General features: G+C 42.9%; 1 protein-coding gene across 1 annotated transcript in view; it reads left to right on the forward strand.

The window, feature by feature from the left end:
* The first annotated feature begins 2,643 nt into the window (after positions 1-2,643).
* The window catches only part of LAMB4 (laminin subunit beta 4), an 89,324-nt gene continuing 76,543 nt past the window's right edge, over positions 2,644-15,424 (forward strand). The window contains exons 1-5 of the mRNA XM_026503249.4: positions 2,644-2,677; positions 7,375-7,532; positions 10,719-10,854; positions 13,355-13,428; positions 14,511-14,699. Of these exons, the coding sequence (XP_026359034.3) occupies positions 2,644-2,677; positions 7,375-7,532; positions 10,719-10,854; positions 13,355-13,428; positions 14,511-14,699 (591 nt within the window). The remainder of the gene's footprint in view (positions 2,678-7,374; positions 7,533-10,718; positions 10,855-13,354; positions 13,429-14,510; positions 14,700-15,424) is intronic.

Here is a 15,424-nt window from a genome sequence, read left to right on the forward strand (position 1 = left end):
ACACATACCCTCCCCAGTGTCCATCACCCAGTAACCCCATCCCCCTGATCCCCCTCCCCTCCAGCATCCCTCAGTTTGTTTCCTAAGGTTAAGAGTCTCTTATGGTTTGTCTCCAAAAGCATTCCTTTCACATGAGCTTTTGCTCCTATGGTCAACGCAGCAGTTCTTCTCCTTTCTCTCTAAACCTGGGTCATTAGAATTGTGCCATCTTCGTCCTTCCCACCTTCCCACCTTCCCAGAGGAGGGAGATTTTAGCCCAAGGTCTGTAGCTGGAAACAGTGTTTCCATTTGGAATCTGCCCTGTGAACGGATTCCCCACTGGAGAGAAGCAGGGATGCTCCTGATATTTCCTGCATAATTTCCATGGCCTTCAGCAGCCCAGAGGCTAGATCGTTTCAAGCCCTTAATTGTAGGCTATTTGCATACCATCATAATCTTACCAAGTTCAGTTTCTCTGGCTATAGAGAGAATACTTTCAAACTTTGCTTGTATTGCCCATTCTTATTAAAAGGATAAGCACGTTGTTAATCGTCCTGCATTTGACAAAATGAAGCACGCAGGCCGGAGTTCTGAATCCAGGACAACATCAGGATGGGGGATTTCATGGTATCAAAAGTATAGCTGAGGGGCGCCTGGGTGGCACAGCGGTTAAGCGTCTGCCTTCGGCTCAGGGCGTGATCCCGGCGTTATGGGATCGAGCCCCACATCAGGCTCCTCTGCTATGAGCCTGCTTCTTCCTCTCCCACTCCCCCTGCTTGTGTTCCCTCTCTCACTGGCTGTCTCTATCTCTGTCGAATAAATAAATAAATAAAATCTTTAAAAAAAAAAAAAAAGTATAGCTGAGTGAGGGACCCAAGCCACATGCCCTGAGGAAAAGGTGACAAGAAGACCTAGAAAAAGCGTTCGGGTCACCCCGTACAGAATGGAGCTTCTGAAGGCTCCATTCTGGATTCTCCTGTAGGTCTTGACAAGATTTCATATACAAGCAGCAGTCCAAAATCACAGACTTTTATAAGAGAGAGGCCTCATTTTCAGTTCAAGGTGCTTCGGGGGGCACTGCTTCTCAGTGAGTCGTTTTCTTATGACATCGGGACGTCCAAAACGAAGCCCAGGCTGGAGGAGGAACTTGGGTCATAGAAGGAAATTCGCCTAAAATCAGGCATTTAAACAAAAGGCTTCCCAAGGGGGCTGGCGTTTGAGTGTAGGAGGGTGGCATTCAAGACAAAGCAAGGAGCGTGAGAGGGGGGTTCAGAGAGCGGACCACCTGGCACATCAGCTTAGAGGGACTCAGAGCGGGAGCAGGGAGGAAAGCAGTTCACTAGGAAAAGCCTCCAAGGATCGAAGGGCAAACATAATTCTCACCTGTAGATATATGGAAAAGCATTTTCACGCTCACTACTACCCAAATAGAAACATTAAAACGGTAACGATAAGGTATAATCATTTTTGCTCTTTAGATTGACAAAGCTTAAAAAATTCATAATACTCCGTGTTGGGAAGGTCACGAGTGAGCAGCTGTTCTCATGGGCTGTTGGTGAGCATGTGCACTGGGACGACGTGTCCACACGGCAGGTAGGCAGTAACAGCAGCAGCTTTATACACACACGTTACACCCATGTAGTATGTATGTATGCATATGTACTCTTTACACACATACATGTTTGCGTGCACACAGACACCCAGACACACACATGCTCTTGGATCCATTATTCTCACTCCACTTAATGTGTCCTGGGGAAAAATTCAGGATATGAAGAAAGATTTAGCAAAAATGTCTAGAACAGGAAATACTAGAAACAAAGCACACATCCACCGAAAGGGGATTCGTTAAATAAATTCTGGTTCCTGTGTTCAGAGAAATACTATCCGGTAATTTAAAAACACCGGTGCAGGAGAGCATTTTACTTTCTCTCCTCCCAACCCCTACGGGGCATGTATACTCCCATCTCTGTCAGGCTTCCCCACACAGTGATGGGGGGGGGGGTCTCCATCTAGAGGGACATAGCTGAATCTACAAAGGGACACAAGTTTGGTTTGTGGAAGCCCCCAAGTGATCCTGATGTCCCTCAGTATGTTGAAAAATTACTGATGTAAAATTATATTTGCTGATTCAGAGAGATGTCTGGGATGCATTGACTGAGACAAGCATACAGTGTGCTATCATTTTTGAAAAATACTTATATGCAAGGGAAGCACTATGGAAAAACATGACAGTGAGATATTAACCACTTGTCTCTGGGCGATAGTACTACAGATAATAATTCCTTCGCTTTGCCTGTCTGATTTTTCTATTTTTTCGATAATGTGTACGTATTGATTGCATAATTAAAAATTTTTTTCTAAACAATAAGAGGACAAAAATAGTTAAAAATATGCAAAGGAAATTATATTTGTTTCATATTAGTTCCTACAAACTGTTGATGGCATTCTTTGATTTCAAGAAAATAGCAAATATTGGTAAAAATTTTATGCACTCTTACTTTTTAAGAAATTGGGCACTGTAGATATTTTGTGTCCCTAAAGAATTGTCACATTTTTGAATCATTGAAAATCGATGGCAGTTATTAATTCTATCAGTGACTGGCTTTAACCTCCTTTTTTTTTGTTTAACCTAGCAAAACTGAATTTAATCTGTTAAAAAGCATGCGATTTCCACTGGCCTTTTTTTTGCACCTTGGTGAGTATTGTCAAAATCCATTTTCTGCTTTTATTGAATTGTTCTAAAATATTTAGTAAAAATGATTTTAAACATATCCACCTCTTTTTTTCCTGTTCTATATATTTTCATGGTTCTTTTGCTGTATAGTTATGTCCAGCAACTAGAAAATTCCCCTTCAGTATGTTTACTGTCCACACATACCTATTTCAATCATCTTTAACAGAATATTACTATCAGCAGATAAGTAAAGGAAGATACTGAGGAAAGTGAAAATACTTTCAGATTCCTAATTTACAGGTAGAATGCATTTTAATTTTTAAATGGAGTCCTGTTTCAATGTAGCACTTGTCCCAGTAATGAGGTCTTGTGAAGAATTTACAGGCAAAATTCCCTCTTCTGAGTAAGCGGCAGCAGCTCCTCTCCACTGAAGGGCCAAATCCTCCACGCCTCTGCCATCTTTAATAAACTGAGAATAATTTACATTAGTCACAGAGAGGATGTTTCCAACAATTACTCTCTTTTGATCCTGACTTTTCTGTAACAGCCCTGCTTCTAGTTACTAAGCACTAACTAAATTGCTTAGAATCTTCAAAGATTCATGCTGAATTTCTTCATGGCAGCCAACTTTAAGAATCTCATTTTTTAATTTTGCTATTCCCAAACCCTCAGGCAAGCTCCCAGTTAGATTTGCTGGTGGTGAAGAAAAGAACAGCTCAAAGTAGGAAATGCTCATTTGTTCTCTGTTGAAAACTCTCTGCCTTGGAGGGGTGAGCCGCAAGCCACTGGGAGCAGAGACTCATTCCACTGCCTCCCCTGGGACAACGGAACTTAGATCTGGCCTCAGATGGTCAGAGAAGAGCTGTTTCCATTTACATCTGCCTCAGATGCTCTCTTTGGGACTAAACTTGTGTTCAAAATCAGAAGCAACCACTGAGGATCACTGAACCTCCATATAGGGTAACTTCCCCACACCCTGCCAAAATTCTGAACCACAGCACGTTTGCTCAGAGACCCCTCCGCAATCAGGAGACCTTTCTGTCAGGATGAAAGATCTTCAAAACCAAATTAGCTTGGGCAGAAAAGGACCTTGGAGCGCCTGGCTGGCTCAGTGGGTGGAACGTGCAGCTCCTGATCTCCGGGTTGTAAGTTTGAGCCCCATGTTGGGTGTAAAGATTACTTTAAAAAAAAAAAAATCTTAGAAAAGAAAAAGACCTCACTGCAGTAGACCCTGGGTTTCTAACTGTAAGCTTACCCCGATCTAACCCAAATCTCTAGGGTTGCCTATGGTTAAACTACCAACCAGGTTAATGCCACATCATCAGCTTGGGCATTTTCTGGTTTGTAGTTCAACCACAGGCATTTATATAAAAATTGGAGCCTATTTAAGCACTTAGTCTTGCCTTCTGACTAAGGAAGATTAGGAAAAAGAATCCTAATATGTGCATTGGCCAGGCTTTAGGAACTGGACACAAAGTACAAACCTTACCTAACATGCATTCTTTGTAAGGTTTTTTACCCATAATAAGTAATGTGTGTGTGTATGTTTACAGCCTCTAAATTCCAACATGAACTCTATATGAAAACATCCCACGTGTTTAAGAAAATGAGAACAATCTGCAAAATGAGAGATTATATAATAATGATTATTTCTACAAAATGATCCTGCACTTTACAGAACATTTGCTGTGCATTTTCTTTAAATGACCAGATCTCCTAAGTTCATGTTTAATCAGATCCTATCTTCAAGATGCATATTGTTTTTGAGGAATGCATTAATTCTCTAAAGACATAAGCATCTTTATTCTTTGAATCAATTCCAGCCTGTTGCTAATGTGATAATCTGGCAGTTGAAAACTTCAACCCAGGAAGGATATTGCTAAGGCTGTCTGTGTTCGGGCATGAAGCTTTAACTGCTTGTATTGCTGGCCACTTTTTGCCAAGTATTTGAGGATTGAAATTCATATTTGCATTTAGACTATTACATGAATAATAATAATTTGATTTCCCTAAGTCCTGGGATACTTTTATTTCTGAAAAGTACACATCTGATCAAAACAAGTTAGGCCAAGTCAGGTTATAAAAACATGTTAAATCTCTAAGGCAGCAATTCCAATAAAAGAATTCAGGATGGAACTTGTCTAGAAGAATAAATCCCTGGAAGGGAAGTCTTAGCTAATCCACACATAGTGGCATTAGCAGAGATTTTTATCCCTGACCTTGTCTTTAAAAGCCGTTGTCTTTGGGAGTCCAAACTTCTGATTGGTTGTTTATCCTAGAGGTCAAGTGTAGAAAGTAAAAGGAGATCTGGGTTTGGATTGTTGGGTGAAGAAAAGGAAAAACCAAGGATCACTTATTATACAATGAAATGAAAGTATGCAGTGGTGTTAACTTTCTTCACATATCTATCTTCAAGAAGGAAAAAGCACTGTTGTGCCTTTGTTTTGAAATAATAGTAATCTTTGCAAGGAGAGTGAAGACAGAAAATTCCTTGTCCAAACGGGTATTTGGTAACCTGTGCAAAGGAGACATTATGTATCATATTCTTATTTGTAGATCGTGACCTATGTATTGATGCCTGATAAGAATCACAGAGTGACCAGATGAATAGAATAGTTCATGTGGGGAATGTGGGCATAAGAGAGGAAAAAACATTACTTTTCAATAGCATCTATTTTTGGAGGACAAGTTGAAGGAAAGAAATCCATTAAACGCAAAACAAGACCATAAAAAAAAAGTCTTACAATTTTTACAATTGAGAAAGCTAGAGAGAAACGAAGCTTATTCCACAGTATGGGAATAATTTTCCATTTTATACCCATCCCTCTCACTCCTGTCTGCTGGAATCAGGGCTTGGTGTAAATCATCATGTCTCAAGGGAAAAGTATGTAAGTGTAGGCCGTGTATGTGTGTATTATCTTAGAGTGTAGGGTTTACTTGATTCACCGTCCAGAGGCTGGTGGGGTGATTTTGAAGGGGCACAAGATTCTGTGGGTTTTTTCACTTTTTATTTTGAGATTATTGTGGGTTCTCATGCAGTTGGAGAGATCCCATACACCTTTTCCCTAGTTTCCCCCAATGATAACGTCTCATGTGAAGATAGTGCAGTATTACAACCAGGAAATTGACAGTGTTATAGTCCATGACCTTATTCAGATTGTGTCAATTTTACCAACACTCCTGTGCCTGTATTGAATTCTATGCAATTTTATTCATGTGACCATCACCGAAGTTAAGGTTCCAAAAGCTCCATTACCCTCAAGGAGCCCTAGTACGACCCTTTTCTATCCATACCCTCCTTCCTATCTCCCTAATCCCTGACAGCCATAAATCTGTTCTCCAGCTCTATAACTGTCATTCAAGAAATGGAGCCATGCAGTGCATAACCTTTTAATTGGCTTTTTTCACTCAGTGTAATTTGCAAAGTTTTAATTTTAATGAGGTCCAATTTACCGATTTTTTCCTTGGATGGATCATGTTATTGTTGTCAATCCTAAAAGGTCTTCACCTAGTCCTAAGTCTCAAAGACTTTCTCCCAGGTGTTATAGGAGTTTTATAGCTTTATAGTTTTATATGTTACTCTGAAGTCCAGGACCCATTTTGTGTTAATATTTGTATAAGGTGTAAGGTTTTGGTTACAGTTCATTTCTTTGCCTACGGATGTCCGGTTCCTCCAGCCCTCTTTGCTGAAAAGGCTGCCCTTCCTCCATTTAACTGCCTTGGTGCCTGAGAAATCAGTTGGGCTTATTTGTGTGGGTCTGGAACTCCATCTCTCATGACATCCCAAAGGGGCATGATTTGTTTCATGGTGAATCCGAACCCAACAATCCAGGTTAGAAAGGGGGTCAGTTGAATTTACATGTTTTAAGAGAAAGTTGTTTCCCAAGGATTTCTTAAATTCTCTGATTTTCTACAGGTTGGAATAATGGGTATGAGAGGCTGAATTAATATTTTCCTTCCTTGTGTCTATGCATGAGTCTACATTATTTGCCCTAAAATGACACATAGAGAATTTCTAGTACATACAGGTTGTCTCAGGTTTCCTAGATGCAGAGCCTGAGACAAGGGTTTGTGTATCAGTGATTTAGTGAGGGAGGGCTCTGAGGAGTAGGAGAGTGAGAAGAGAGGCAGGATGTGGTCCCAGCTAGAGTGGGGCTTCATCCTCCTCCGTGAAAGGTTCTGAGCACAAACCACACCACGGGGTTGCTCCCAGCCTGAGGCAGTGGTGCCAGCCTTTTGAACTGTGTATCCGTCAGTCACTGGCTACAGGCTGGCCCAGGTGGGGACATGAACTCAGATGGTATAGCCTGGCAAGCTAAGAGATTCCCATGAGGCCACGGGCACCAACAACATCCACAACTAGAGTCTTCATGACCAGAAAACCAGAGAACTGCTTTTAAAAAAATAAATGGGGAGCGCCTGGGTGGCACAGCGGTTGGGCGTCTGCCTTCGGCTCGGGGCGTGATCCCGGCGTTATGGGATCGAGCCCCACATCAGGCTCCTCTGCTGTGAGCCTGCTTCTTCCTCTCCCACTCCCCCTGCTTGTGTTCCCTCTCTCGCTGGCTGTCTCTATCTCTGTCGAATAAATAAATAAAATCTTAAAATAAAATAAAATAAAAATAAATGGGACTATTAACTTTCCAACTTAACTGGTTGCTTCTTTAAGCCTTTTGCTACCCTTAGACTTCCTTCTAGCAGCCATGTCTGTTGTGTTCAAGGATTGCTCAGTTACGCGAAAGCCCAAGATGAATGCAAAAGGGGCTCCTGTCACCCTATGACTGGCGATCTCCTGGTGGGTCGCAGCGCACAGCTCACAGCTTCTTCTACCTGTGGGCTGGACGGAGCCCAGAAATACTGCATCCTCAGCTACCTCGAGGTGGGTTGGTTCCTTGTTTATTTGTTGGGACATTATTGAGTCGATGACATAGATTTTTCCACGTACGTTGGGGACCAGCCAGGCAACACGAAAGGACACATCACCCTTTCCTGAACATCAGAGGCACAGCTGATAGGATTCCAAGTCCAGGAGCCCTTGACTGATCAGAAAATAGGGAAGATCCTGTTTCATCTCTTTCTTTTTACCTTTAGAAATAGACAGAAAAGGCTCCTTGGTTCAGCCTTTGAAGGGAATTACTATACAATGTACTGTTCTACTTAGCTGACTCCCAGAGAGTAAATTCAATTGACCCATCAGTGAAGATCGAAGATCCCTCAGGGTCTCAAGGTCATTACCCCTTAATGTGAGCTCTCATTGTCCTGCTTTGAGAGGAGGGGGGGTTGTAGAACACCGAATTGACGGCATGCCAGCCTCACAATACCACTTGGAAATTGTCTTGTCTAAAGGCCATCAAATCCCAATATGAACATATTTCCATGCCCTTTTTTCCCCCTTAAAGACCAGTTTTATAAAAGGACCATTTGCTTTACAGTTTTTTCCTTCTCCATGCTTTGGGAGCAAAACAAGCATCCAAGGTCATCTGAGTATCCTACCTGCTGAGGGAGCCTGGGGCAATCACGTCAACCCGTTTTTTAAGAGGATGTGCAGGAAGGAAGTTGGACATAAGCCTAATGTTCGCAGCCCAGGCTTTTCCATGTATTGTTCATTGAAAGCAACTCCTGGAGGTCTCTGGGAAATGCTTTGTATTCTAATTGGTTTCTAGTAAAGGAGGATGATTATAAATAAGTGAAGACAATACCTGAGTGCTTAGCACTGTTCTAAGTTTGGGAAAGACTTGTGTCAGAAAGCAAATTCTCTACATGTGCAAGGAAATGACACTAGAAGTTTTGTTCAACTCTAGGCCAGGTGGGATGGATGGCCCTTCCAATGACTTCACTAATTCCAGGTCCTCTGGACAAAGGAATGGTTCTCAACACTAATATTAGAAACTCTCCAATGCTGGCATCACCCATCTTGTTCTCCAGCCACTGGCATTTTGCTTACTGTTGCCATAGCCAACTCATGACATACTCTGACAATAATTAGGAGTTGGTACTCCTGTCTTTCAAAGCCACACCACCAAAAATAGAAGTCAGTCAAACCTCAAGGTTTCTTTTGTCTTGAGAATGCCAGAAATCTTAAAATCTTAGAGCTGGAAAAAAAAATCTCAAAATATCTTCGGGCTGACCAGGTGTTCCAGGTGCGGCTACAAGGACTGGTCCACTTAAACATTTGTGCACCACGGAGGATGGTTTTTTCCCTCATCCATTATCTGACAAATTGCTATCAAGCCAAACATTCTTCTCAGAAACTTCAAGTCAACATTGACCCATAGCGTTACCCAATTGGGACTCCCCCATCTGGTTACTGCAACTGAGCATCCTGTCTAGCCAGGTCCATCAAAGACTGTGCATCTAAAATATTTAGAGAATAAGCCCCAAAGTTAAACATTTTCCCTAATAATTTCCATAGTCTGGAAATCTTTTGAAATCTTGACATCTTTTGATGGAATCATAGGCCTTCTGCTTGATGGAATCATAGGCCTTCTGTTGGTCTTTCAGGACAGGTCTGGGGCAAGCCTCCCCATATGCAGAATAGATCTGGCTTCCATTGCTCCTTCATTTCCAAAAGGCATTTTGATGGGTTTTTTTTTCAAGTACAAGGCTTATGGTGGCCAGTGATCCTAAAGAAGTTACGTGGATCTCTTGAAAGGCTGGTTTACTTTGACAGACGTTAGCTGAAATAGTCATTAAAATCACCACGCAGTCGGTCAACACATTTTATTGAGTATCTACTGTGTGCCAGACACTGTTCTAGGCAAGGAGGATACAACCTTCTACGAAACAAAGTCCTCATCCTCATTCGGCTTAAATTCTAACGATGGAGACAGACAGCAATCCGACAACTATATCATATCGTCTCAAGTGGTGATAAGGGCTTAGAAAATACCACAAAGCAGAAGAAGAAACAGAGAGTGGCAGAGGCCGTAAGGGTAGGGAGCTGGTGGTATTTTAGGTAGCAGTCTCTCTGAGATGATCGCAGTTCATCAGAGCCCCGAAAAAAGGGAAGGAGCAAGAGATGGGAAAATTTGAGGGCTGCAGGACAGGGGAACAGAGAACAGCTTGTGTCAGGACTGGAAGGCAGTAGAGTTCCTGGTCAAGGGAGGTGAGTGTAGCTGGAGTTGAGTGAATCGAGGGAAGACTCCATAGGGGGAAAGGCAAACAGTAGGTCCCTGTAAGCCACGGTCAGGACAGGAAATCAGAGTTTGCGGAACATCTGCCAGCACGTCTACTGTTGTAGGCAACTTCCGGCGTGGAGGGTTACCACACACAGCCCCTGCTTCCTGGAAGCTTTGCAAAAATGCCCTCCCAGCATCCCAAAGCTGTGAGCCAGGAGCAGCTGTGCAGGCCATTGGCAGTCCTTTGGAAGTCTTGGGGGGATTTCCTTAGGAGTTTTAAGTTAAGTAGAGCTATAAGTGGATGCGTTAAATTAGGCAAGCTCAAAGGCCAGTCTTGGCTGTTGCCACCTTTGGAAATCCATTCCAAATGAAGCAGTTTCAATTCACTAATAAGACCTTTTAGTCTGCAAGACAAGGGGGCAGGCCGCTCTGTTACGCGTTCAATGAGAATCTTTTACAAAATCCACATGTGTCGATGTAGAGGTTTTGGTCATGGAAGCTTGTCTGCCAAAAACTAGGTCTGAGAGGGAAAGGAGGATGGTTGCAGATAACCTGGTGGCCAAGTGTTTCATTAATTTCTTGCCAAATATTCATTTTCTGACTAAAAGTAATCCCTCCTCAAAGAATGTATTCTGATTATTTCTCTACAGTTTAACATAACCTCCAGATCATCTGCCTCTTGTGTCGGACAAAAATTAGTTCCACATAAATTTGCATTTTTAGCCCAAATACATCAATTTATAAAATTTCTGGGCCATATTTTTATTGCATTTGTCACTGTTGTTAAGTACCTATTGATGGAAAAATTGATGTCTTGTTACTTCCTCTGCTTTTTATTTTTAGCCAGATTGAAAGACAAATATAGTAAGTACAGCTTGTTTTCAAATTCAGATCAACAATAAGTAATTATGACTCTTTATTTTTGATCTGATGATGGTCTTTTCCAGGGAGAACAAAAATGCTTCATCTGCGACTCGAGATTTCCGTATGACCCGTACACCCAATCCCGCAGCCACACCATTGAGAACGTAATTACAAGTTTTGAACCAGAGAGAGAAAAGAAATGGTGGCAGTCGGAAAACGGTACGATTGAGTTCCTTTCCAATTTTTCATTTCTCTACATTTTTAATAAGATGTCTTTCGCTCTGTGTGACTAACAATTTCACAGCAAGGAGACCTCATGGAACAGCCTCCACCGAGAATGGAAAACCCCGTATAAGAACAGACTTGATTTTCATTTCAGGAAAGGTTATTGTCCTCCAGAGAACTCCGTGTATTTTAAGCACCTAACTCCGAGTGCTTCACTCTTTCCATGTGCGGGAAGAAAATATCTGTGCATCCTTTTGTTCTTTGTAAAAAAAAAAAAAAAAAAAAAAAGGAAAGGAAAAGAAAAGAAAAAATAGGACACTTACAAGGTGCTGGTGAATGAAGACTAATATAAAACACACTGATGTAAATGGAATTAAGGGTGCCTGGGGAAAAGCTGAGAGTTATCACCACGTACTTTTTCCTTCTGCAGCACATGCAGGGAGAGAGAAAAAGAACATTTCATTTCTTGCCGCAAGCCAAATATTTTCATATAAAAATTGAATTGAAAAGATAGTTGGTACTGACTGATGGCCTTTCCTTCCTAGATTGGCACCCTTCTCTGTTCATGAACAATTGTGGTATTGAAGCTTATATTGGCCCTGAGCACCCTCATTTCTGAGGTGCCCTGATCAGGACCCGACTGGGTATTCCTCACATCCCACCCCAGCCTTGGGCTTTCCGTGCTTGAATGAATGTAGGCTGGCTCACTCATGATGGCTCCTCTTTAACACCTATCGGGAGCCCTCTGCCCACAAAATGATTCCATTTGCCACATCTCCATATGTTGTACTGGGGCTACAGTCCCTTTGTCCTCTTCAGACGCCTAAGCTCATTTCCCACGGGGGATCTAGACCATTAGGGGAACACGGGAATAAGCATAATGTATAGGATCATAATATATAGGGCAAGTGTAATATGAGGCTGTTTTTCTGTGCTGTCCATTGGAAAAGCACGTGATTGGTGTCTACTAAAATGCCAGCTCATTTTGGATCCCCGTTATCGATCCCTAATTGGGCTCTCCTTAGTGCACGGGAGGTGGCTTTGCCATAGCCACCTGCCTTCATTGATGCCATTTTTGCTTAACAGCTGGTTTCTATGGGTTTTTTTTTTTCTGAGAGAGAGAGAGAGAGAGAGCACAAGCAGGGGGAGGAGCAGAGGGAGAAGCAGACTCCCCACTGAGCAGGGAACCCAACACAGGGCTCAATCCCAGGACCCTGAGATCATGACCGGAGCTGAAGGCAGGTGCCCAACAGACTGAGCCACCCAGGCGCCCTGCTTAACAGCTGTTTTAAACCACATGTCCAGCATTTGTCCCACATCTCCTCACAGAAGGAGTGGCCCCTCTGACTTGGTTTGCATCGAACAAGTGTCCTCAGCCAAGAACTTTCGAGAGCGGAAAGGAGATCTCCTTTCTAGAAAGGGTGAGGAGCCCTTGACCTGGAGCCAGGAATGGGGCTGCCCTCTGAGCAGCAAACCCTCTTGAGTGATTCACCCTCAAACAAAACGCCTCCATTCACTGCAGCCCAGTTCCTGCTCTCAGAGCTGCATCATCTGGTCCCGGAGCCCCTCGCCACATGCACTCCTGTGCATTTACAACACGGGTTATCCAGACTGAGATGTGCTCGAGGTGTAAAACCATTCCAGATTTCTAAGACTTCATTTGGGAAAAATGAAGCATTGTTAATGGTTAAAAGAAAGCATTTTTTTTTTTTAATTTGACCACATGTTGAAATGAGACTGCTTTTGATATATTGGGTTAAATACATTAAAATGAGTTTCACCTGCTTGTTTGTACTTTTTTAAGTGTGGCTGTTAGAAAGTCTTAAATGACCCATGTGACTCCTATTCCGACTGGATAGTCTGCTCTAGAGCGGTCAGGGCTTCCGCTCCGTCCAGACTGAGACTGAACCTCCACGTCCAGGCTGGAGGAGAATGGCCGCTGACTATCTCAGTGCAGAGTCCTGGCCAGGATACTTCTTTCTTCTCCTCAGTCACGGAGGAGCCACAGATCCTCACTTCAGGGGGAGTATTTCAGGCTGTGTTTTATGCTAAGTGACGATAAAACTAGTCCAAGTGATTATTAAGCAGCTACTGGAAGAAAAGTGTGTGTCGTTTTTTACCAGGCTCTGGCTCGCTAGCTCATGGTTACGCACAGTCAAGAGGTGAGTTCAAGGATATGCGCCCCCGCCTTCCAATGGGGACCATCCCGAAGTCCCTTGGTGGGATGTAATACTTCCACAAAGTGGCCGTGTGCACTGCCACCATAACATGAATGTGGGCACGATCTGGGTAAAACCTATATTACTCTCCAATACACCTTCTCCTATGCATGGAGTGTTACGGGAAGCCACTGGACCAGACCAGGAAAGAGTGTGGGTGCCCATTCATGTGATATCAAAGGGTTTTATTACAGGCACACCATAGGGAGGGATTAATGTGATAAATAGGGGTCTCTCAATATCACTGATTTTCTTCTTTCTGGATTTTTCTTTAGGTCTTGATCATGTCAGCATCCGATTGGACCTAGAGGCATTATTCCAGTTCAGCCACCTCATTCTGACCTTCAAGGTACAGCTGTGTGGACTTGCTGCCCCCTCTACCTACCTACCAAATGCTGGGCTTGCCTGGGATTTCATTTCCTTCCTTTCTGGCAGAGCACAGAAGACTTTGTAAATCTCTACTCAAGCTTTGCTATTTGGGTTTTGGTTCCTGAGTGGAAAACAAAACAAACAAACAAAAACAAGCAAAAACAAAAACCCCACTACTCACTAATTAGTCACCGAGGTGGTCAACCAAAAAAAAAAAAAAAGAAAGAAAGAAGTCTTACAAGATAGAGCAGAAAGGAAAACTCCAAGCTATGGGGTGATAGGGAGTGAAGAAAAATCATTTTCACAAGAAAAAGGCAGGAAATGGAAATTATTTAGGGAAATACAGAAAGGCTGTGATCAAAAGAGGCAGAAAAATGAAAGGGTCTGTACTAAGGATAGTTAGATGCCAGAGAAATCCTGTGCTATAGTCATTCCCAAATCATTCATCAAAATTCTAATTTTGTCGTCAGACTGGAAGCTGACTCATGGTAATAAAATATGAAAATAAAATAAAAAATGAAAAAAAAGAAAGCCCCACAAGTGTTTGCCCTCAAAGGGCTCACAGTCTAGTCAAGGATACAAACATACCTAGAGATTTAAAATCAATGTAAGATGGTACGTGCAGGAACTGACGTATGTTCAGAATGTTGGCGGGCTCCCTAAGGAGGTGAACTCCACTTTGAGAAATCGGAAAAAGCTTCCCGGTAGATTTTGGAGGATTTTGCCAGAGAAAAGTGTTCTCATCGAAGAAAACCACATGCAAATCGCTGTAAAATATCAATTGCATCGGCTTTTTAAAAATGGACATGCTCTCCTTCTTCAGTGAGTAATTCACACAGTCCATACACATTTTTTAAACAGAACCAGATTCGAGGCAAAGTATACGCTCACGAAAGCTTGCCCACTGACTGGAAAGAGATTTCTGTGTGTTCGTTGCATGACAGATTTTCAAAGATACAAATAAAGTTTGGAAAACAGGGGTTAGGAAATATAAATGTTCAATGTGAAGACAGTGAAATCTGCCTGTGTGAAGCATTACAGGTTTGCCTCATGTTCTTCCAGAGTTTTCGGCCTGCCGCGATGTTAGTTGAACGGTCTGCAGACTATGGGCACACCTGGAAAGTACTCAAATATTTTGCAAAAGACTGCGCTGCTTCCTTTCCCAATATCACATCGGGCCAGGCCCAGGGAGTGGGAGACCTTGTTTGTGACTCCAAATACTCGGATATTGAACCCTCCACTGGTGGCGAGGTAGCCTCTCCTTTCTTGGATTTCTCAGATAGAAATTAAACCTTTTTTCGCTACTGTGGTTCATTTAAATGTAAACAATTTAGGTAGTGTTTACTGAAATAGAACCCAAGCTGTTGTTTTTTAAAGAATGAATGTGTCTTAAATTGAAATGAGTCCTGCATTTGTTTCGAACTCAGATAATTAGTATATACCTTATAGGAAATAACTCTGCACGGGGTGCCTGGGTGGCTCGAGTGGTTGAGCTCAGGTCTTGATCTCAAGGTCATGAGTTCAAGCCCCATGGAGCCTACTTAAGAAAGAAAAATAATTGTGCACATGAGTGCCCAGCTGAGGGTGAGTGGGGATTGAGACCCGAGGCTGGGCACTGGAGGCACAGGGCCCCCAGAGGAAGGAGCATCTGTTTCTAACCTTTGCGGTAGGCTAGCAGCAGCCCTGGTTGAGCTGTGTTCTCTCCATGCTCAGTAAACCCTCACCCAGCTGGAATCTGCCAGGAGCTTCCTCTGAGCAAAGCTGGTGACTGGCAGAGGGCCGGGGTAGGAGTGTGGTTCGGCGGTATTATTTTATCAGGTAGAATGAAAGAATTGGTGGCAGAAAGCAGCTCTAGAACTCCCTGGCAGATCCAGATGGTTGATGATTTGCTAAACTGTGACCCCAGCCCTCCACCCGAACCCCGGGGGAGGAGCCGTGAGCGCTCCTGCCTTCATGGACTCCTTGGGCATAAAGAG

Source organism: Ursus arctos, unplaced genomic scaffold (genome assembly GCF_023065955.2).
Source record: "Ursus arctos isolate Adak ecotype North America unplaced genomic scaffold, UrsArc2.0 scaffold_3, whole genome shotgun sequence".
Lineage (NCBI taxonomy): Eukaryota > Metazoa > Chordata > Mammalia > Carnivora > Ursidae > Ursus > Ursus arctos.